We start from the raw sequence: 25,056 nt of genomic DNA on the forward strand, positions 1-25,056 counted from the left end.
AATTGTAAGTAGGATAAAAATACAGTTGTTCAAACATACACGTCATCAGCAAAAACACTTTTCCAAACTGTGCTTGGAAATATTAAATAGATCTTTAAATTTAAATTATTTTAAACGAAACACAAATTAAAAATGTTTTCTGATGACAGGAAGCGGACAAAGCAACTGTTTAGCGCGGAAATGACACTCAGCTGGCTTTAACAGTACCTGAACATACCCCTTTATGACAGTCGTTCTCAGCGCTAACAGCTCCTTCTCTCTCTCTTCTTGAACAGCTGATCCGAATCGGCGAATTTCAACTAAAACAGTTCGTTGTTGTTTTGTATTATAGTTAAATATAATTAATAAAATCGTAAATTAACATGTTATCGACAAAAGTGCACTACTTGCGTTATGCAAGAACAGCAAATTTGGTGAATCTTCATAATTGGGTTGGTTTTAAAAAAGAACGCAGATTGCCGCAATTGTATTTCACATAACCTATAAATAAGTGTGTTGTGTAAATTTATAGTTAAAGTAAAAAATATTCTTTTATTTAGTTTGCCCCGGAAACCGCAACTACAACAATCAACACCACACAAGTGAGAAACTATAATGTCGCAAGTCGTACTAATAAAACTAAATCACAACTTTTATTGCCGTCTTCAATAAATGCGCTTACCTTGTTTCCTGGTGGTATGCGGTTTGCAAGTGCCGATGCAGGATCCAACGTAGATGACGCATCTAAAACAGTGGTGGACCTATCTACCATTCCCGAAGCACCGGCGGCACCCATAGAAGATGTCGTAACGCAAGTACTCAATGCTGCAGGTGAACCTACATTTGCTTCTATTGGGTTGGGCGGATGGTCGCCAGTGGGTATTGTACAAAACTGTATGGAATATCTGCATGTCGGTTGTGATTTACCATGGTGGGGAGCTATCGCAATTGGTACCGCGGTAGTGCGTACAATTATTTTCCCTCTTGTGATAATGGCACAAAGAAATGCAGCAAAATTGAACAATTATATGCCACAAATGCAAGTATTACAAATGAAGATGACTGAGGCGCGGCAGAGTGGAAATGCCATCGATTCAGCGCGGTATGCGCAGGAAATGATGTTATTTATGAGAGAGAAACAAATCAATCCATTGAAGAATATGATTGTACCTCTTGCACAAGCGCCACTCTTCATTTCGTTTTTCATGGGTCTCCGTGCAATGGCGAATACGCCAGTGGAGTCAATGCGTGAAGGAGGTTTATTCTGGTTTACAGATCTGACAGTGGCCGATCCACTTTTCTTGTTGCCATTAATTACTAGTGCTACGCTCTATTTAACAATCGAAATTGGTACGGACAGTGCGCGTTTATCGGCACAAAATATGCAAGTGATGAAATATGTACTTCGAGCATTACCGATAGCAATTTTCCCATTCACCATGAACTTCCCTGCGGCAATTCTTACTTACTGGGCTTGCAGCAATTTTATTTCTTTGGGCCAGGTAAAACATAAATAAAATTCCGTAGGTATTTATGACTTTATTTATGTATCTGTTCATTTTTAAGGTGGCAATTTTGAGAATACCGGCAGTGCGTGATTACTTCAAAATTGATAGGATGGTAATACACAAACCGGACAATCTTCCCATTAAAAAGAAAGGCTTTGTTAAAGGCATGAAAGAATGTAAGTAACCTAAAATATTTACATAAGTTTTCAACAAAAGCTTATTGTTTTGACCATATTTCTAGCGTGGGAAAATATGAAAATAACCAAAGAAATTGAAGAACGCCAACGACTGGATGAGATACGTTTTGCAAAAGCGGGCAAGGGTCCGTTAGTCAAGACATTCAAATACGATCCAACCAAGCCCCAACCATCCAGCGGAAACACAAGTACGAGTGCGTCTCCTGTACATGCCAAGAAGTCATAAAATAAAGTTGTGTTGGCTGTTATTGTCTAGTTTTATTTATTAAAAACGCGCTTAAAGTTGTAAAATATAACAAAAACGAAACGAAAATAAGTTATGCATCCATTTAAACTTTCGACGAGATACACTGGTTGATAACATCAGCTAGATGTTTATTTTCCAGTGCCGCAGCAATGCGCTCTTTGTCTGCAAGTTGTTTATTGACTGCGTTTTCTGAAGAATGTGTTCCAGGTGTTATCTCAACATTTACTTTAAAACGAGGCGGTAGCGAACGTAACAATTTCACACGTATGGACAAACCAATTAATGTAGCCATTGAACAATGTGGAATCGTTGGCGTAAACTTAATATTTATTTCATTTTTGCCATCGTTGACATCAATTAAGTCCTCCTGTACTACGTGTAGCTCTTCTAGGGTGAGAGGATGTTCCGGATCGTTGATATTGCGAATAAGGTCTAATGTAACATTGAAGCAAAATAATGAAATCTCTGAGCGGATTCAAAGTAAACAAATACATACCGAATATCTCACGTGTATCAAATGGATCTGGCACATTTTCATCTTCCTCATTAGCAGTCACCTCACGCTCTTTACGTTTGCCATAAACATTTGGGTTTATGTTTTCAATTTCTGCAGGCATTTTTGGTACAAAACTCAATAAACTCTACTATACTTACAATCAAATTACTTTGCTCACAATAATAAAAAATAAATTGTAATTATGACATGTAAAACAACGAATGACAGTTGCCAGTGTTGCGTTGAAAATCACTCGGTTGTTGCCAACTCTTCGAAAATAGTTTTATTAACATGCGAAGCATTCTTAAACAAATGTTCTAAAATTATTATAAATTAAAATCTAAAAAATAGAACATTTTTGCTTTCAAATTAAATAAATGTTTATAAATATGTCATATAAAAGATATAAATGTTTATATGAAAACCATTCTGCTTAGATAAAATGGAATGCTTAAATTTGGTTTAAAATTATTTCAATGCAACTCTGCAACTTTGAGTAAATGAGTGTTGAAAAAAGAGAGAAGTGTGGATTTCGCTGAGTGAATTGATTTGATTGGATTTCATTTTCAATTTGGTTTTTAGCAACGGTCGCACGATTCTACGATTTACGAGTGTACGTTTACACAGTTGTTTGCTAGGTTTAAGACGTGTTCTCTACGTTTGGAAAAATGTATATCTACGAAGGATGTGCAGAATTGATAAAAAATACAAAATTCAATAAATTAAAGTGAATATTCTTTGTGTAAAACACAATGGTTGTTTAATATTTGCAAATATGTCTTTAAAGTGTATTGTGAAGTGTTTTTAATGGTGCCATCAGTAGAATTTCAAAGATATATAAGCAAAAGAAAGCGAAAGCCAACACAGCATCCTTTTTATTTTTATCCCTTGCTTATGCTTCATCTTTCCTTTTACTCGTTATTCCTTTATGTGCGCGTTATTCGTGAACTGCTCCACCCTCGACGTCCTTGTAAAGAGAGTAGTTTCGTGAATTATCTGGCTAAACAATGTATAAAAAGTGATACAAAAGAAGCGGGAAGTGTTGTTTGTGTTTGATGGGGGTGTGGAGTAAAAAAAAAATAATAAAAAATACAAGAAAATAAGTGCGGCTAAAATAGCAAACGGCAAAGAGCAGTGCATTCAAAGCCAACTTGTACAAGCAAGAAATTGAAAGCAAAACTTGCAGAAAAACAAGTCGCGTCATTGAGTCGCCAACGCTGCGCGATTCCAGCTCCGTAGTGCGCTTCGGTCGTGTGAGTGTGTGAACATATGTGCACCGCTGCAACTTTAAGGAGCCGGGCATTCTGCCACCGGCGTCACAAAGTCGTTTTCACTTAATACCATCATTATTGGATTTGAAACTTTTTGACACAATTGCCTAACCAACACTTTTGATGCGGAGATACATACCGTAAAAACATTCAACATTATTGGCAGCAAAATCCTTATATTAATTAACAAGTGCCGAAAAGTGTGTGTGTACCTAAAATGTATCTTAAACGAATTTTCGAGAAAATTATAATTTAGATTCGCTATATACGCCGCTTTCCTGTTGAATATTAGTGTTATTTAAAGTCAGTTTAAAGCAGTCAGTATACTCATAAATACGTTGTTGCTGTAATTGAAAACGAAAGCTGCAGTTGAACACCTAAAAGGTACGTTGTAATGTTTCTGTATAGATAACTAGTCTGCCACTCCCTTTATCCTGTTGCTAGGAGAATATAAAAGTTGTACTTCAGTGCTGGATGTTATGCTTAAATGTAAATCATATTTGCATATGTACAGCTGCTTTTTTTTTTGAATTTTTAAGGGGCGTATTCTGTACGCCATTAAGTTTAGTATTTAATAAATGAACAAATTTAATTCGGTGTTATCAATAGATTTTCTTTTTAACTTACAACTAGAGAATAAGTTTTATTTATACAAAATATTAATGAAATTAAACATCTAATTTCAAAAGTGCGTCTAATATTAAAGAAAAAACCGACTATGAATACTTAACGATGCGCTAATGATCAAAAAACTATGCCCGTTATTAGACTTGAACAAATTTCTTCCCAAAGTTATTAATATTTATATGTGCATGTAAATTTGTATGTGTGAATGTAAGTTTATGAGTGTTCATTGATGTTAATTGCGGTATAATGAAACGCTTTCAATTTGGTGCGGTTAAAAACATCACCTAGTATTTGTGATGGCTCCGATAAATTAATTACAATGTTTTCACATCTAAAAATTAGTTTCACTTACTTTTCTATTTCCCTTAACAATTATTTCCACTTACCTTTGAGTGCTGGTAAATATAGAATTGCTGATGTTCGCCCATTAACAGCATTAACAGTTTGTGCATTGACATGAGTGCTGTTAACTATAAATGCAGATATCCGATTATATGTAAAAATTCATATCTTTGCATACACGTATACATACATACATATGTATGTATTTCAAGCTAGTGTTTGAAATTGACTATTTATGTCCACATTGTTGGGTAGTGCAAGTGAAAATGTCTATTAATATTAATTTCTATCGGGACCTTGAAGAGCTTGTAGGTAACGAATTCTCGCAGCTTAGGTGTGTGTTTATACATACGGAGGCTCTAACATTTCTGCAATCTGTTCTATTTCTTTTTTGCATTCCCGACGATATCCCATTCAACAATTGTTGAAATGCTAATACGTATCTTGTTGCACATGCTGCGTTGTCTCGCAATTATTAGGCATATCTCTATAGATTGTATATATACATAGATGTACATAAGTATGTGCTTAATGCCACCTACTGTAAGTACTATTGAAAAAAGACAATCGCTGCTGCGCTTGTTAATTATATTTGCAATCAAAGTATACGCTTCAATTGCCTTCTCGTAGTTTATTCTACTTATCAACCAAGTAAACTTCGCCTTTGAATGCCAAAGGACAGAAACAGCTTGCATTTTCTTGACATTTTGCAATGCGCACTGCCTTTAAAGCGCACACATTCACAGCTCTGCTTGTTGGCAATACTCTCGTTCAGGTCTCTATGAACATTGCATTTGCATTGCTGTATACATGCATAATGTACATACATACATATATACATATGTACTCTTATATAGGTATGTATGTATGTCATTATCGTCATCGGCACAATCACCAACGCGTCAGCGACAGCACCATCGTCAACGCCAACGCCATCAAGCACATCGCCCATTGAACGGCAATGTCGCATTGTGCGATTGTGTGAGCGTGTTGCAGTTAATGTCTGGCATTCTCGACACGCCATCGCCATTGTTGCTGTATTTATCAGCCGAGTAAAGCCATTTGAAAAAAAGTGAAACTAAATGAAAAATAAATTGAATTCTTCTTCTCTTGTTCTTGCACTGAACCATAACCATACTTGCCACTTACTGAATCGCAGATCGCACATGCTAATTTTATTACTTTTTAAACGCATCGCATCGCAATGCATTTGCTTCGCTATTAGAAATTCATTGGATACAAACATTCATGGCATACAGATTCACACAAACATCGGCATGGGTCTTCTAAACAATTTGAAATGCTTTACCGTCTAACATTCTTCTATCTTATGTACATGGCCTTTTTTAAGTGCGAAATGTACGCAGTTTTTTTTATAATCATTACCTCATCTTTATCAGATGCTGAGAGTAGCGTACAGTTCATTAGCACTTTTCGCACTTTGACTTCAATCAGAGATTTTTCATTGTTCAGCATGATTTCCGCTCACGCGCCCGCTGTATGCTCCCAATATTACCAGCAGCGCTTTATGTGAAGTGCATGCTAAAGGCGAGCTGAGAGAGTGATATACTATACAAACGTACAGACGGTACCCGTATCCATAAATTGGTAGAAGGTAGAAAATGTGGTGGGCAATGAACGGTGAAATATAGAAGGTAGAAATGCGCGAATCAGTGTCAAGTTGTTGCTTCTTTTTGACAAATTCTCGCATTCCACGGTTTTCGCCGCTCAACTCCGCTTTTATGTTTCGGTAATTGCTTATGATATTGAGCTCAGCTTTTTTGTTTGAGATTTTCCATTTGCTTTCTGGCCAAATTGGTTGGTTGGCCCGGTTGTTGCTCTTCGCTTTGCACTCTAATTTAAGCGTTTCGGCAATAAAAAATAATGCTGACTACATTCCGCTACTAAATGCCACTTAAACAAGTTTAAATCATTGCAAAATCAACGAAACGGCTTCAGTTGCTTAAATGTCAATGAGCACATATTTGTGCGCACATACAGCTGTGTTCCAAATAATAATAGCAAATGGAAGGTAGAGCTCAAAATTTGTTTAAAATCACAGATTTTTTTTTCAAATACAAGTTGCGATAAAAATATGTATATTCAAAACCCCCAATACTACCGCTTTAGAATGCACATTTGAAGAAAAAATTTAAAAACTAAAAAAAAAAAATCCCGCTTCACTCTTTCCACTACAGTTAGGTTTCTTAATGGCATTTTGCATATGCGTGCCTTCATTAAAATATAATATAACATACAAATTATTATACTTATAGTAGTCTACTATTTTTATCCAGTAATGCAATATGAGTCATAACTCGGTCTTACCGTTAATTAAGTAAAACGTGATTTTTATGGGTGATTGTACGTTTTATTAGACATTTTCTATTAAATATTATAAACATTTTCTGGAAGTGCTTATGGAGTGAATTGTGCTATAAAGAACACTACGTGGTGTTCGCTGGTAATTTGCTTCGCGTATAACTGATTTTTGTGCCTTAGCATTTGTTTTCTTACGGCTTTGTTAAACTTTTGCAACGCTGTTTTCTTTGTTGCATTATTTCGCATCATTTTTATATTGCAATCAGTTTACTAAAGGTCATATATGTATTTATATACATTCATGCGCATATTTGTATGTATGTACGTATTTTAATGGTATATATTGGGTAGTCGATAAAGTCTTTTCGTATTTTGTCAATAGATGTCGTTGCAGTCGTATATCTCCAGCGCTATTTTTATATGCGTGAAAGTGTGCAAATTTGCTTAATTGCTTCAAGGTGTGCTTAATAAAGTGCGTTTATATAATCTCGCAAAATTTCCCCAATTGGCCGCTACGCGTTTAAAGTTATTTTGCATATCCATAATGGCCGAAAGTCGCTTTCATACATCGTTTCTTTTTATACATTCGAGACATTTAAGTTATAAGTTATATTAATAATATACATTTATATATTCATACGTACATATGTACATATGTACACCTGAAAGCAAGCGGCAAAATGTGGAGACGAAGAATGCGAAAAATATTTCCACACATTTTGTCTGTTCGCTTTTCAATATGATCGCGTACCTTTCAATAAAAAAAAAACGAGAGACTGATTCATTGAAGTTGGCTGCGCTGCTCTCTCTTTGTCGTTTGTTTTGATCTTATTGGTGAATTACTGGAATTGGCAATTTAAAATAAGATTGTTTTGAGACAGCGCGTGATTGTGTATTTTAATAATATGTAAGAATGTCTTTAGACGCTTTATATTTATAATTCGCTTTTAATTACTAAAATACTTAAAATCGTTATCAGAATTACATGTTTTACTTTTTTTTTATAAATAAAACAAGGAAAAAGTTAACTTCAGTTGCATCGAAAGTAGAACAACCTTCACAAATAAAAAAGTTTCGAAACAAGCACTTGATGTTAATTGATAATTTTATACGGCAACGATACCCTACATTAGTCCGCTATCGGCAGTCCCGGCAAAATCGCAATTTTTTGGGGAGAAAAGGACGCGTGCAAAATTTCAGATCGTTATCTCAAAAACTGATGCACAAGTTCGCACATACAGGCAGACAGACGCTGATCATTTATGCACATACATACATGTCTTCGATGCTTCCTTCTATTGTCTCGAATAATAATGGCATATTTCCCTCTTTTTATTAAAATCTGGAAATTTCCAACCAGTATTCGCCGCTTTTGTTGGGAATAATTGTAAACAACAAACTAATAGCGATATCAAGCGATTAATGAGTGCTAATCTTCTTCTTCTTTACTAATGAGTGCTAATAGTGCAATAAAAATATACTATATTTTATTTAAAATTATAACTATGTATGTGCATTCATACATATGAATGTGTTGTATGTATATAAATTCCTATTAATGTATGTTGTGTTATTGGAATTTGATTAAATCTACTACTAGCTGGTACAATAGGCGTTTAAGCGGCAAAACAAATAAAGATCTTGCAAAATAATTCAAAAGAAAAGTGTGCTTTTTGCTCCTTCACATTATATACAGTACTGGGCATACAAAAAGGGACAGTAGAAAAAGTTGAATTATGAGCTAAAATATTCATCCAAGAAAAAAAGTGAAAATTAGGGTTTGTTTGCCTTAATATCTTCTTACAACGTCTATAAAAGGACTGAATCCAGCTAGTTTTGTTCTTCGGCCTTTTCGCAGCTCTTTGTTCCTTCAGAATCGCCACAGATTTTGGAACGGGTTTAAAACGGAGATATTCCCAGGCCACGCCAATTGATTTGTACCTTTTTCTGCCATAAAATTGCGAAAATGCCAACAAAAAACAAGGTAGAAGATCGCAATTAGTTAAGAAAGATACAGAAAACAGGTAGTAGAATTCAGGAAAAAAATTGCGATGTTGGTCCTGTGACACAATCATGCTGAAAAATTACGTCCTTTTGGTCTAAAACTATTTTTTCTATTCAGAGTATCAAATTTTGTTTCAGAACTTACGTATACGCCTCACCGTTGACTCTTCTTTCAAATAAATTAATCCCTTTTAGTCCATTATAAAAAAACAGCCCAGAACATCCTGCTTACTGGCTGGCGCACTGGCATTCTCTACTGAACCGATCGCTAGACCTTCTGCATACATGGTGGATACCATCAGATTCAAAGATATTATTATATATTGACTACCTCTTTGCATGCCCTACAAACTCCACTCATCTAACACCCTCCTCCCTTTGGTCCGACCCCGTCGAAACAGCACGTTTCTTGGGCCTCCCGTTAGATGACGTCGACGACAACGCAAATGACCCTTAACATCCTAACGGGGATTAGATAACCGTTAAGGCAACAACAACATATTATTAAACTTATATTCATTCGAGAAAATTACCGTTTGCACGGATCCACTGACCAATTTTCATGCTTCTCGCCCATAAAAACTGCGGTTTCCGTATTCGTTGGCTTAAAAGATTTTTTGTCGGACGTCGGCCGTTGATTCTGAGTCTTGGAGGAATCGTTGATGCATCCACTATTATTTCTGATGCATTACTAAGATCCTTTTTAATATCTGACGAGGATTGGAAGCGATCTGATAGACAAGACCGCCGGATGAGCCTACCTTGGGCAATATTCGTCTTTCGGCCCCATCCACATCCCTTTTTCCGAGCATAAAAACCCGTCTCCAGATATTCTTTTTATCAAATCTGAGACAGTAGTCTGGCTGAATTTCCAAAATGGCCGATATTTGTCCGGATGGTTTGATTCTGCTAAGACTATTATTTGCCGTTTGGTGACATCAGTCATTTGCCGTCGTTTTGGCATGTTTTTTTTTATATAATTGCACTTTCCTGATGATGAGTGATGAGTTTACAAAGCATGCCAATCCAATTGCGAATAACGAACTTACTCAAACATAAAGTGGCAGCAACTACCTGAGCGCTTTTTTATGCCCAGCACTGTATTTGTAGGTAAGCAAATTGTGCAGGTTTTATTTTATTTTGTATTAAGCAATTAATCGGCATTTATTCGTTTTTATATGCTGAGTAGAACGGTTAATAAACCGCTACTTTAGCATGCCACAACCCACATGGTACCAAACACTCATACATACACGAATGTGTGTGCAAATAAGTAACTGCTGTTCTGAATTTAAATTATGCTAACCCATAATCAGGCACTGCAATTTATAAGAAGCTGGCAGAAAGTCGAATAACAACACAATCGAACTTAATTTATAATTATATTGCCAGTCAACTGAATACTTCCGCACTTATCGCCTATTTAACGCCACACTATGCTTCCCTTATTTATTTACAATGGAGAACTTCCCGACAAACGCGAAAAGAAATTAAATTCCTCGGAGTTTTATTGAAAGCCGATAATGTGTTCACTATCGTCGCTACGGAATTCATAATAATAAACATAAACTTAAATCTTTCATTACCATTCATATGCCGGCAGCTGTGAAATCTCCACTGATCGCTTGCATCATGGTTTGTATATAATTATGCTGCCGATTTGGTATTGTTCAGCGTAACTTGAACCAACCCAGACTGCAGTGCTTCAATACATTCGCGCTTTCACGCCTGCACTTTTGCCGGCACTTCTACAGAAACCATTTAATTATGTTTATAAAGGGTGGCCCATGCATTGTACATCTTTAATTCTTGTAATTGTATAGTGCCATTTTGACTGCGCTGATACCGTGGGCGATATTCACAGACATTCGAAATTGCCGCTAAACGGTTGGAGTGTTGGTTGAGTAGCCGCCTTAAAAAGAATTTTGTTCATTTTTAAAATAAACCACCATCAGACATCAGGTTATATACTTTCATATGCCACGGAACTTATCAGCATATACGCATACACACGTATGATATGCCATAGATACATTTATATACATGTACTTGTATGTATAAAAATATGGAAATGTCTTCGAAACACGGAAGAAGTACAGCGCAATGATGTCGCCGATCCATAAACCGCACCAAACCGTAACTTTTTCGGAATGCATTGGTGACTCATTGAGTACGTGTGGATTGCTGCCTGACCAACAACGCATATTTTGCTTTTTGACAAGGCCACTCAGCCATAAATGAGCTTCATCGCTAAGGATGATTTTTCAATGGAATGGATTTTTAATCCGGATAATTTTCAAGTTGTTGCTCAGCCCAATTCACGAACATACGACGATTTCGGTGTTCCAGCGGCCTCAGTTCTTTCGCCAATTTGATCTTGTAAGGATGTAAGACAATATCTTTTTGCAAAACTCGCCACAACGACGTCTCAGAGATGCCTCTCTTGAGAACGACGTGTGAGAGACTGATTTGGGTCTTCCTCGGCAGCAATATTCTCAAACTACGGGCACTTCTTTGTCTCACTGGCACGGAAATATTTTGTACTGTACCTATGGATTCAAATTTTTCCACGAGACGCTCAATTGTTAATCTGATAGGACGATTTTGAAAACCATAAATTGGACGTAACTTAAGTAGAGGCCGTTGACTCCGATTTCGGTGGTCAATTTTTATAATTTCGATTCGTTGTTGGATCGTATATCTTTCTATAATGAAATGGCAAACCTTACTGAAGAGAAATGTCAAAAGAGCGGAGAAAATATGGCGTCGTTTAGTTTTTCCGAAAGAGTATCTTACAATGTCGTGCCTATATGTAGGCAACACCAAATTTATTAAATTATTCCAAATTTGGGGGGATACCGCATTATGGGTCATAAGTCCTAAGGTCACAATGCTTTAGTCTAATTTAAATAAAAAATATAACGGAAAAATATTTAACAACCAAAGAAATTAAAAATTAAAACCGAACAAACACGAGCCTCACTGAGCAACACACATTTAAAAATATCGTTTCTATTTACTTATGTATACACGCCATGTCCTCGTGTTGATTGTGTTGCATGCATTTAAGTGGACTACTTGAAATTTATGAATGTGCTATGTACTCGCAACATATGCATAAGTTCATGTGTATGTATGTTTTTATGCAATTATGTAAATATACTATGTGCGAGTATGTTATGTATGGCTGTGTGAGTAAGTAGACGGCGATGAGTTTTCGAATGGCAATGAAGGAAGCCTATGCGCAATGGGAATTTTTATGGGTGGCGCTGTAGCACATAGACCAGTCGTGAGCCTGCCATACAAAGACATGCCCCGGTCCCTTATATGCTTACACAGCGCTATCAACATATACATGTACATATGTATGTGTGTGCAGTTCATCATAATATCTTTGTGTTTATGGCTATACATGTATACATACATAGATACATAACAGTTCCTTTGTTGTTACTAAAAGCGCACACACATACATGCATGTGAGTCTGATATGTGTGTTGGCGTGCGTGCGACTTGTGTCAGTCAAGCGGAAACGCCAGTCAGTCATAGATGTAAAAATACTAATTTCAGATAGCTGAAGGATGCGCCAGTGTCATCGGGCGACATATAGCATGTGTGTGTGTGTGCGTTCAAGTACCCGCCCGAGTATGACTGCAGGCCACTTTTGTGGCAGAAAAGGGGCAAATATGCAAGTTTGCGCATTTTGCAGTTTCCTATAAAGACGTCAAAGGTTAAACGCGCTTTTATGTCGATCCATTTGCTTGCCGGCACATCCGCGCGCACTCGTATACAACCCATTTGCGTATGTATTCCAAATTTGTTGCAACGCTGTGCCTTTGCGACAATGCCCGAGTGCCAATCGATGCCTTGGGGCATAGTTTGCACAGTAATTCTGCTGGAGCCATATATTACAGTATATGCGCATCTAAATATAACCCTTTGCACGCATATTATATAGTACAGTCAGTCAGTCCACGTACATATGGATATGTATAGTATAAGAGGATACGGAGCCGAATGATTTCTCTACAAACAGTCTCCTTTCCAAAAGCCCCACACACAGTCTCTCGGGCTTGTTTGTGCGTAATGTGAATACTGGTGTGAATACACCTGTATGCGTTTGCTTTGGGCGTCGAATGCAATTTTCATTTTATTATAAACCGTCTCAGTCACGCACGCACATGCCATATTTATTGCTATTATTTACATATTTCTTTACTCATTTATATACTAAAGGGTGATTTTTTAAGAGCTTGATAACTTTTTTAAAAAAAAAAACGCATAAAATTTGCAAAATCTCATCGGTTCTTTATTTGAAACGTTAGATTGGTTCATGACATTTACCTTTTGAAGATAATTTCATTTAAATGTTGACCGCGGCTGCGTCTTAGGTGGTCCATTCGGAAAGTCCAATTTTGGGCAACTTTTTCGAGCATTTCGGCCGGAATAGCCCGAATTTCTTCGGAAATGTTGTCTTCCAAAGCTGGAATAGTTGCTGGCTTATTTCTGTAGACTTTAGACTTGACGTAGCCCCACAAAAAATAGTCTAAAGGCGTTAAATCGCATGATCTTGGTGGCCAACTTACGGGTCCATTTCTTGAGATGAATTGTTGTCCGAAGTTTTCCCTCAAAATGGCCATAGAATCGCGAGCTGTGTGGCATGTAGCGCCATCTTGTTGAAACCACATGTCAACCAAGTTCAGTTCTTCCATTTTTGGCAACAAAAAGTTTGTTAGCATCGAACGATAGCGATCGCCATTCACCGTAACGTTGCGTCCAACAGCATCTTTGAAAAAATACGGTCCAATGATTCCACCAGCGTACAAACCACACCAAACAGTGCATTTTTCGGGATGCATGGGCAGTTCTTGAACGGCTTCTGGTTGCTCTTCACCCCAAATGCGGCAATTTTGCTTATTTACGTAGCCATTCAACCAGAAATGAGCCTCATCGCTGAACAAAATTTGTCGAACAAACACATTTCGAACCGAACACTGATTTTGGTAATAAAATTCAATGATTTGCAAGCGTTGCTCGTTAGTAAGTCTATTCATGATGAAATGTCAAAGCATACTGAGCATCTTTCTCTTTGACACCATGCCTGAAATCCCACGTGATCTGTCAAATACTAATGCATGAAAATCCTAACCTCAAAAAAATCACCCGTTATATACCATGAATAAATTCGACGCCTCCCCTTCCATGTCCCAGTGTATGTATAGTACACTCATCGGACAGTTTTTATATCCAGCGCTGTTGTGAGAGCTTCCGTTTGGCCACAGTTTGTCGCCGGCGAAATTTAATGATGACGAGGACGATATTGCAGTTGTGAGTTGTAAGTGGTTATGAAAGTCGTCTGGCAGCTCGCTGACAAAAGTCACACACTCATTTACATCTCTATATCCAATGTATGTCTTGTATTGTAAAGGGTGGTCCAATATTTCCAAGCAATTTAATTCACTTGTTAAGTTATTTGAAATCCGAATCCTTGTTTACGCTGTTATAAGTAGGTACTCCTAGATCATGGCTATCAGTAGATAATAGGTCATACTGTTACTATATACTATTTGGCATATTCCCGATATAATAATTTTTTTAAGAGAAGGTTGCAAAAGTGAAATAATTTATAACTTAAATTATCATCACAGTTTGGTTGTTTGTTAATTAAAACACTTTGAAGATCGTGACTGAAATAGTACTCAGCGCTGATTTATTTATGGAATTTCTTTATGCTAATTCATGTAACCGGTGATCCAAGAAGAGGTACATTCTTCAAAAGCCTTTTTTTGACTGATTACGCATGAGACGTATCAAGCTGTCACGTTATTTTTGTTCAGTATTGATTGGCATTTTATCGTGGAAAAAGTTACACCTGAGAAACGTTTACTTGAACTTTGTTACGAAAAATCTCGTTCTGTAAAGAATGTGTTTCGCGTGCTTCGCTCAACTTATGGTCAACATAATCGGCCTACTTACAGTATTATTCGCAGCACCATCACCCATCTTGAGACCAATCATTCCTTATTGGATAATATTGAACCACATAGACCACGTCCAGCACGCAGTGAAGAAAATATAACAGCCGCAGCTGAGAGTATAACGAAGACGTGAGGACACGGGAGTTGATTCGCAGTAAATTGGAAGCATACAAAATACATCTTGTGCAAGAACTGAAACCGCTCGACCTTGCCAGTCGACATTGCATCGCTCTATGGGTTCTTGAAAAGTTCCAAGAAGGTCCAACGTTTTCGATCCAAATTTTGTTCTGCGATGAGGCCCATTTCTGGCTCAATGGGGATGCAAACAAGCAACATTTCACCATTAGGAACGAAGAGTAACCTAAAAAGTCATTTCATTCATTCAGAAGAAACAACGCTGTGGTGTGGTTTGTGGGCCGGTGGAATCATCGGCTATTTGAGGCCTGGTATTGAAGCTCGTTATCTCGGCGTCATTTGGTTTCAACAAGACGGCGCCACTTTGCACTTTCGCATCAATCAATGGATTTATTGAAATAACACTTCGATGAGTAGATAGTTTAACGTTTCATAACATAAAGTATATGCGGACAATCCCGCTTCTATTCAAGCCACGACATCACGCATGTCATTCGCTAGTTACCAGTCGAAATGATCTAACGAGTCATCGAAAATTGGACTCAATGGTTGGATCATCTGAGACGTAGCCGCGCCCAAAAATTAATGCCAAATAATGTTCTATCGAATGATAAACACATTCCCCATTAATTTTCAAGTTTATATGTTTTTTCTTTACAAAAAGTAGGAAACCCTGAAGTGGATCCTCTTTATTTGAAAGGGTTACGAGAGTTGTATATTTAGTTTCAAATATGTTATATTTCTTTTCAAAATCGTTTAGGCATCTTATCTTTTTATTAGTCAGATCTGTTTTCTCCCAACTAACACAGTCCCTCACAATTTCCGTTATAATGTGCGATTACGAAAAATGTTATTGACATATACTTTTTCATGTGCTTTCGTTTTTGTGTTTGTTTATTTGAATATTGCTAAATATTATCACGTGGCAATATCCGGCAGGTGCTAATTGTTGAATTCGTCGTGAAGAATCAGACGCGAAGCTACGTTTTGCTGATACTGAGCAGACTGACGTCGAATATGTGAAGCGTGTGTGCACAAAATATAATTTCGAATGTATTATATGTATTTGAATTCATAAATTAATTTGCCCCCTCAAATGTTCAATGATTATAATGTATACATGTTGGGTTATTATAAGAGTTATGTGTTGCGACGATCGATTCTGCTTTGAACCGATTACCAGCTGTTTTATGACAAATTAAAAACATTTTGGAGAGAGTGGCTTAATCGAGCTTACGATAGACAGTTTTGTTAGCATAAAAAGTGGGCCTTCTGTTTGAAAAATGTCTTAAATATAGGCGTATAGACCACAATACCCCCTTAAGGAACCGAAAATACCTGAATTATATGCGACTTATCGGGAATTGCAAATCGCAAATCCAGTGCACTATGTAAACACAGTACTTACGAGTATAACTGTAAACGCATGTGAGTGCAAATAACAATTTAAATATGTATGTATGTATGTTTATTAATATATGCCTTGAAGCGCAGAATATTGCTTTGGCAGAGACCCAAGTTTTGCTGTGCGGCGCGCTTTCAAGCCCACTTTAGGTTTGTTGTTCGGAATTTCGTAAAGCACACGACACTACTAATGTCGTAGAATTATATGTAATGGTTGTATTATAAATGTGTGTGTGGCTCAAGTATAAAAATTCTTTTGTCGGTGAACGGTTTCAGTATTTTTTCGATAAAATTTAACCTTGGACTTGGGTTGCAATGTTTTTGCTTTGTCGCTTCTGTGTTGGAGTTTTCAGCATTTGTTGTTGTTGTTGTAACCAACTGCCTATATGCAAGACCAAGTTGCAAGTTATGCGTCATTGTGCACCAATGCAATTTAGCAGACAATATGTGCTTAATACATACATACGTGCTTCTATTAATGTGAATAAGGCGGCGTGCAGCAAAATAGAACCACTTCAATATGAAATGTCTCTTTTCTCGTAGCGAGAGTTCAAACTATATGAAGTTCCCCTCGGAGTTCGCACCTTAATTTATGTCTATCTGTCAGCAGTTATGTATCTACATATATATATTAATATAATGGCGCAAAGAGTGCAACAATAATATAATTTACGACAAGTACTGGATGGAAATAATGGAAAAGTATTTTCCTGGAAAACTTTCATACTTGCATAATTTTATTATTATTATTATTTATGTATGTATGTATGTATGTACTTGGCAAGCCGAGTACGTGTGAAACCGTGACAACCAGATACCACGATATATTAATCGCCCTTAATTTTATTGCCTTTGTTGTCACATATAGTTCAGATAATTGTGAGCTATGGATTTAATGTAATAACGGTAATAATTTAACTTGCGTAAGGAATTTTCTCCGAGACTAATTGAAATAGTCTACTGCTGGAATAATTTTATACAAAAACTAAACGGAAAACAATCATTCAGTGAATAAAAAACTAAAATTTTACCATCAACTATAAGTACCAATATTTCTTAAGTGAATCCAAAAAGCGAACTTAAATTTCGCGAAATATTTTTTCAACAAATAAGTTCCATTAAATTTTATATGCGGAATAAAATTTCTGGCACCGAAACGTCCATAATGTTGTGTTTGTGCAAGTGTTTTTGAGGGTCGAGAACGGGTTGGGGACGAACCACGTCCAGGACGACCATCGACCTTAACTGATGATGAACACGTCAATAAAATAAAGGAACTGGTGCTAGAGAATCGACTATTAACAGTCACAGATCTTACTGGCGTCGTTGGAATATCGGAAGGATTAGTGAAAAGAATTTTGAAAGTTTATTTTGTAGTTCTAAGAAAAGTTAAAGCACGGTTGCTTCCAAAATCATTCAATTTTTTCGAAAAACAGCGTCGCGTTAATGTCTGTGAAACAATGTTTTCTGACAACCAGGTTGTCATGAAACGAATTATTACTGGCGTTGAGTCTTGGATCTATGCTTACGACCCGGACAGGCAGTCAGTCGATTGAATATCGTGGCAAAGGTGAGTCGAAACCAAAAAAACCACGTCAAAGTACGTCAAAAATCAAGGTGATGTTGACAGTTATCTTCGATTGTCGCAGTGCGGTGCACTCCGATTTCCTTCCGAACGGCCAAACTGTCAACAAGGAATAAGTGTCGAGTGTTATACGTGGTTCGCGCGAAGCTAATCGTATAAAGAGGCCCGAATTTTGGTTTTTGCAACCACCGTATTCGCCGGATATAGCTACGTGTGATTTTTGGCTATTCAGCAAACTTAGACGACCGCTTCGGGGAAACTGTTTTGAGTCAGATGAAGTCATTAAACGTGAATCGTTATGCGCATTGAATGCTATTCCGGAAATTGACTTTAACAACTGTTTTGTGGATTGGAAAAAACGTTGGCTCAAGTGTGTTGGGGCTAAGGGGGATTACTTTGAGGGCGACGATATATATTTTCAAGAATAAATTACGAATTTTAAAATTATGAATTATGAAAGTCTTACTATATTTTGCTCACATTAGTATTTGTTGGCGATTCGTATTTTAACAACATAGAAACTGGAAGACCCTTTGTAGTTCAAAAAAGGTCGTATATTCAAGGAAACATTAAGATCCGAAAATGTTTAATCCTTTGCTATTACAATCGTTTCTTTTGAGCGTTACAATAGTTGTTGGTCTAGTCTTACATGTTGTACCATGTCATTTGCAGAGCAGCCGAATAAGGGCATGTTCGACTAATTGCTAGGCAAACGTTACGCTGACCTGCTTTGTAGGGGGGTGTTCTATGAATCAATAGTAATAGTCTCGTAGAATGAAACTGTTTTGTGTTTTAGGGTGAGTCTTGTGAGCCTTTTTACATGGCCATAACTTTTCTTTTAACTTTTTGAAACACGCACGCAAACTTACTCGAATTCAAACCGACAGGAGGGCAGTTTGTGAGCCTAGTATTTATTAGTTTCACTATTTCCACGACTAAGTCAGTTCATTAAAGGTCAAGAGTGTGAAGTGAACCGTTTTGGTTGCGTTCTTTATGTTAGAGACAGACGTTGCGTTACGTGTGAACTTCTATGTTATTTGCATACAAAGGCAAAGGTAGACATTAAAGTTTGCCGCACAACGTCAATGGTGCGGGAGGTTGGTCTCCATGGGTTGGAGGGGTGAATGAACGTAATGCAAAAGAGTTGGCTGAAATTAATAGCGCCTTTGAGAACAGAGTGTGTCATGAGTGTAAAGGGATCTGAGCACAATTAAAATAAAAGTAAGAAACGTTTTTCAAATAGTATTTATTGTTATTGTTTCATACTGAGATCGCATTACTTCTAATGGGTTTCAAAAAATCGAACTTTTTTTGATTATCTTATTAAATTCTACATCTCTAGAATATTGTCTTAAATTTTCAAGTTGATTCGAATTCAATTTTCGAAGATACAGTCTTGAGAACTTGTGCGCTCGAGGCTAGCTATGTGAAGTGCGACGTCTTTAACATCGTTTTTCTCGAAACTGTGTCTTCGAAGTCGGTTGGCGAACTTTCTCAAAAACTACTCAACCGATCTTCATGAAATTTTACAAAGGTCTTTTAGATACAGTTCTTAAAGACAAGGACGAAGGATAATTTTTTTGAAAAATGTCTGCCAAAAATCCAATTTTCGGTTTTTTCCCTTCGTCCAAGTTATAAGTTAAGGTTTTAACTGAAACACGTATTTTTTCACTTTAGATGATCCTGTAAGGAGTTATCCTGTCAAAGCAGGCCCATTTTTACCGAGAGGTCACCGGAAATGGCGTCACAATGGCCGAGTTTGAAATATTTTTTTCTAAAAGTTTCAGAATTTCTTTGTTAATTGTGTGTGTTTGTAATAATAAAAAATCTAATAAAATGTTTAATTTTTTATATGTAAAAAAGTTGTTCAAAAAAGGTTGTTTTTTTTATCTGAGGAAACCCATGTAACCTCTTAGGGGACATCCATAAATTACGTCACACCTTGAAGGGGGGGACGGTATCATTCAGAAGTGACATTGTGTGACAAGGGGTAGGGGCGGTCAAAAGCTTTGTGAGATCACATTTCAAAATTTGTGATGTACAAACGTAAAATTTAAAGGTAAAAAAAAATACTAAACATTTATAAACACAATCTTTGTTTTTTAATACTTAAATTGTAACGAAGCTTTTTACTTCCCCTGTTTCTTACAAGCAAACGTGTCCGTTCGTTACAATAAATTTGTAAAAATTGGTGCTCTTCTGCGAATCGTACTTTGTTTTATTTATAATTATATTTATAATTTTAATCAAAGTTACAAAATTGTTTCCCTCGTTATAGTTTCAGCTTTACAACATTTTAAAAATTTTCATTTAGATGCAATTTATATAGCTACAAATGCCCCAGAAAGGAGTGTATTTAACAGAGTTGAACGACGCATGGCACCTCTCAGTCACGAACTTACTGGTGTACTATTAAATCATAATGATTTTGGGTAGAAACTTCGAAAGTGCGGGCAATGTGTTGGCTGACATTTGGAGCAAGTTAGTCATTGATAATTTTCCACTGGACTGGATATAACAGGCTATGATGTTGAAAAATAATGCTACTTGGTATGCTAATCATGTACGTTAGTCACAATATTTTTTACAAATAGTTAAATGTGAAACTAGTGCATGTTGCGGTGTAAGACGTTCTAGTCTTTGGAAATTATTAAAAGAAGGATTTTTACCACCACCTGTGTCAATTAAGCAGACATCAGAAGGTTATGGAGTCACAAGGGAGTGATGACTATACGACTATAAGTTTGCTCCATTATTACTACAGATATTATTAAATCTCCAAGCATCATCCCATCTGAAACAAGTTCCATATGATAGTTATTGCCCTAGTGTCGAGTCATACTATTTTAAAAGATCGTGTAGCATATGTGGCCTGTAGTTTTCTTCATATAAGCCACCAATCAACACAAACATTACATAAAAAACAAGAGCTGTTACCTATCGCGAAAATTCGTCCTCAAAGAATTGCGGCTAGACGTACCCGAGAGATTCTCTGTTTAATGAATGATGACGATGTTTTATGGATGGAAGAAGACGATGTTAATACGAAAGATGTTCCTGACATCCAAATTCAGAACGAAAATGTAGTGCCTGATTTACCAGTAATAAATGATATAAAGGAGTGGGTCAAAAGTCCATGGACACAAGATGATTAAGTTTTGTATTTTTAATTAGCATAATTAAGTATCTATTATTTCTTGACTAGTCATTCATTGTCTCTGTACTTTAATATTTAACTAAATGTTGATTTTATTAAAGATTATTCAATAAATAAATAGAATAACCTGATTTTTTTTTTTTTTTGATAAATCCATAAAATTGGAAAATGTGTAACGTCACGAAGGGGGGGTACAACTTGCGAAAAGGACGGGGGGAGGGTTTAAAAAGTCCTTAAATTAGTATGACGTAATTTATGGATGGCCCCTTAAGAGAAAATGTGTTTTAATATTTATTTTTTGTTAAGCGATAAACATCTTAACAAACAATATAAAGAAATAAGGCAATAACATGAGAAATATTTTAAATCTTCATTTTCGCTTTTAAAAATCAAGAGTCACTTACATACATATGTATATCGACTTTCTCAGTCAATGCGGGAGGGCGTTGTGTTGCTCGCTGAATTTTAACAGTATATTTGAAATAAATTATATTTAAGTAGGGTTCATCGCCTTTATTTCATCAGTTATTGCTTTGTTATTGTAAACTTTTAAGGATTGCGTGCAGTAGAAATTAAAAGTGGGTCAATATTTCTTTCTAGCTTCAAGTGTGCCTTGACGTCTACTTGTATTTATTGCCGTCGAAAGAAATTTTTTAAATAATTTATTTTTTCATAATTAAACAAATACAAGTGAGTCATTGACCGACCAGCCACATGCCACATGCAAAGTACAAACACTTTAATGAAAATAATCTTTACATACAAAAGTGCCGTACACATAAGCTATATTTTATAAAATAGGGAAATATATAACTTATGTACATACATGCATAAATATATATTTGTAGATTTACAAACATTCCACAACATATGAAAGAAATGGCGTATTTAATACTTCAGCCGAGCACAAGCATCTATGAAGGGACATCGCTGCAGTACACTAATTATTCTTAAACGAATGACCGGAAAACCGATATCGAATATCCGTTTTTAACCGTTCGTATAAAAATTAACCGATTAATCATATTCGAATAATCGCGATTTGACGAATGTTGCTCTATAGTGGTCGCCAACGAACGGTTAATCGAATAGTCGACGACTATATTACGAGGGCTGCTATATATATTTCTGGCCTAATAATGAAAATAGGCATATTTATCAACGAAAATGTTTTTTTTTTTCGTTGGATTTGGCTCGTCTTGGAAGACCCACACGGTCGATTGCTGTTTTGTTTCGGGCTCATACGCATAGATCCATGATTCGTCACCTGTGACGATCTTATAAACGTCTTTTGAAGCACCGCGATCGTATTTTTTCAGCATTTCTTTACACCAATCCACACGAGCCTTTTTTTGAGCGATTGTCAAATTGGCCGGAATCCAACGAGAACAAACCTTTTTTACGGCCAGGTGTTCATGCAATATCGAATGTATGCTGGTGGGAGAAATGCATAGGCATGCCTCTATCTGAAGGTATGTTACATGACGGTCTTGCATTATCAGTTCACGTACGGTATCGATGTTTTCTGGCACAACGGCTGTTTTTGGACGACCTTCACGAAATCGTCTTTGAGCGAGCGTCGGCTACGATTGAACTCGTTGTACCAATTTTTCACAGTGCTATAGGATGGTGCTTCATAGCCATACAAAGATGAACTACATCGATGCACTCTTGTCGTGATAATCCACTTCGAAAGTTGTGAAAAATGATCGCACGAAAATGTTCACGAGTTAATTCCATTTTTTGGCCGAGATGAATTTTTTAATTCTCTGTAAATAAAACAATTCACGATTAAATGACAAAACGTTCTGAGTGATGTTATGCTAAAAAATGTCAAACTTTCCAATGGAAATGTCAGATTGCACCTGGCAACACTTAGTGTTGCCTGGCCAGAAATATATATAGCCTCCGTAACTTCGAAAATATTCGTTGGATCGACTTGAAATTTTGCGTGTGTATACTCAGATATATGTATATATATATATTAATATATATTTATTAAGAAAAAATCGATTTTTTGAAAATCCTAACTGTATATAACCCCTTAATCTTTGACAAAGAAAAATAAAACCATTTGGTTGACATGAAAAAATTTATTTCTTATTTTTTCGATTTTTTTTTTTTTTTAATTTTTTAAAAGCCGGAGCTGCGTGTTAAGTGAGATGTATAATAAATTTTTTTATTAAATTTCAAAGGAATCGGTTAAGTAGAGCAGAATCATGGCAATAATATTATTGCCGGTTTCTTCAAATTTTTAGACTAGTAATAGAACACTATGAGCAGAAAAGTTCTCGTCCAATTTTTATATTAAGACAAATAAGAAGAAAAATAAATACTTTATATAAAAAATACCGTGTGTTTAGTTATCTCGCCCTCTGATCGCCCGTAAATAATTTTTCATTTAATGTTTTTTCCTTTCAAAATTTATTGACCCTATACGAATATTTTTTTTTTTTTTTTTTTTGTTAAAAGTTCGTTCGGAAACAAAAAAGTTTCACCGGAAAGCTGCTGTTATGAGCAATATGTACATATGCACATATAGAAATGTGTTTATGTATAAAAAGCAAAATACTTCAAAATACAAGTGTTGGAGAAATTTATGATCGTGTTGAATTCCGAAGCCAAACATGTTTTTTTGTATTTAAATTTCGATTTAGTCGTCCGTAGTAAAAAAAAACAAGAGTGGAAAGCAAATGTACATATGTATATGCGTAAGCACATATGTACATATGTATGTTAGAGCGAGTCGATTTACAGACCAAAATATCAAAAAATCTCAATTTGCTGGAAACGTTCTACGGATCATTTAAAATAACTTTGCCAAAGAGACGATTGGTCCAGACTCAGTTTCGAGCCAGAGTTTGTTAAGACAACATTTTTTTGGGATTGTACAAATTTGTTGAAATATTTCAATGAAATTTAGTATGATGGTGCATTTTGATATAATCTAGATCATTTGTCGAAATCGGGAAGTTCGGACAACTATATCACATATCTCCCATACAACGGATTTTTCAGGTTTTTTTCTCTTAGTTTTAAAAATCGCTGGCTCGATTTTAGGCAAATAGTCTGCTTGACAAATGTATTTTATAGGAAAAAATTCGACTCGCTCTAATGTATATGTATGTATGCGTATGTATATCAATTGTTTAAAATTTCTCCGCAGATTTTGCTTGACGTTAATGGATAGTCTTATACCCATACGTTAATTCTCGTTGACACACTCGGCTGCCCCCACTTGGCCAAATTCCCACGCACAGTGTCTTATTTAAACATTTATGTGCATATATGTGTACATATGTTTAGGGTATATAGAGTATAACACCTAAGTAAACATATAAATGTTGAATTTTGCAAAGCAACAACAATACACATTTGTTCGAATGCGGTTATTGCTCGCACTTGGCGCTGAGCGCTTCGATACGAACGCATGAACATGAAACATTTATAGAATGTGTAGTACTCGTATGTATGATACGTATAGCGTGAGTGAATGCCGCTGTCTGTTGGAAATGTGTTTATAGTTTTTTTTTGCTATTTTTACAACTCGTATACGAATGTTTGTGAGATGAATGCAATTAAATGAATGCCTTTATCAGCACACATTAGTAAACAAAGGAAACCGTTAAAACACCTGTAAGATTTGACCTTGAGGAGAAATGCTGGTAGTGCGGCATCGCATCATTTAAGCAGCATTCATAAATATCTAGAAATAAGTAATACTATCGTTTGCAGTGTGCACTGACAGCACTTTCCTACACTGGCTTTGAAACTGTTTAATAAACTAAAAATAGTCAAAGTATA

At 36.1% G+C, this 25,056-nt stretch overlaps 3 protein-coding genes across 3 annotated transcripts in view; 2 read left to right on the forward strand and 1 right to left on the reverse strand.

The window, feature by feature from the left end:
• The first annotated feature begins 254 nt into the window (after positions 1-254).
• Positions 255-1,932, forward strand: LOC105233518 (mitochondrial inner membrane protein OXA1L). The gene is made up of 4 exons (XM_011215624.3): positions 255-431; positions 540-1,481; positions 1,546-1,663; positions 1,729-1,932. The coding sequence occupies exons 1-4, from the start codon at positions 363-365 to the stop codon at positions 1,908-1,910; spliced, it is 1,311 nt and encodes a 436-aa protein (XP_011213926.2). The 5' UTR covers positions 255-362; the 3' UTR covers positions 1,911-1,932.
• LOC105233519 (MIP18 family protein galla-2) lies at positions 1,913-2,647 on the reverse strand. Its single transcript, XM_011215625.3, has 2 exons — positions 2,428-2,647; positions 1,913-2,363 (listed from the first exon to the last, which is right to left on the reverse strand). The coding sequence occupies exons 1-2, from the start codon at positions 2,546-2,548 to the stop codon at positions 2,014-2,016; spliced, it is 471 nt and encodes a 156-aa protein (XP_011213927.2). The 5' UTR covers positions 2,549-2,647; the 3' UTR covers positions 1,913-2,013.
• Positions 2,648-2,994: 347 nt separating this feature from the next.
• The window catches only part of LOC105233517 (uncharacterized), a 29,642-nt gene continuing 7,580 nt past the window's right edge, over positions 2,995-25,056 (forward strand). Inside the window, exon 1 of the mRNA XM_011215622.4 lies at positions 2,995-4,082. The gene's annotated coding sequence lies outside the window, so the exon portion shown is untranslated. The remainder of the gene's footprint in view (positions 4,083-25,056) is intronic.

This window comes from Bactrocera dorsalis, chromosome 5 (assembly GCF_023373825.1).
Source record: "Bactrocera dorsalis isolate Fly_Bdor chromosome 5, ASM2337382v1, whole genome shotgun sequence".
NCBI classification, from domain to species: domain Eukaryota; kingdom Metazoa; phylum Arthropoda; class Insecta; order Diptera; family Tephritidae; genus Bactrocera; species Bactrocera dorsalis.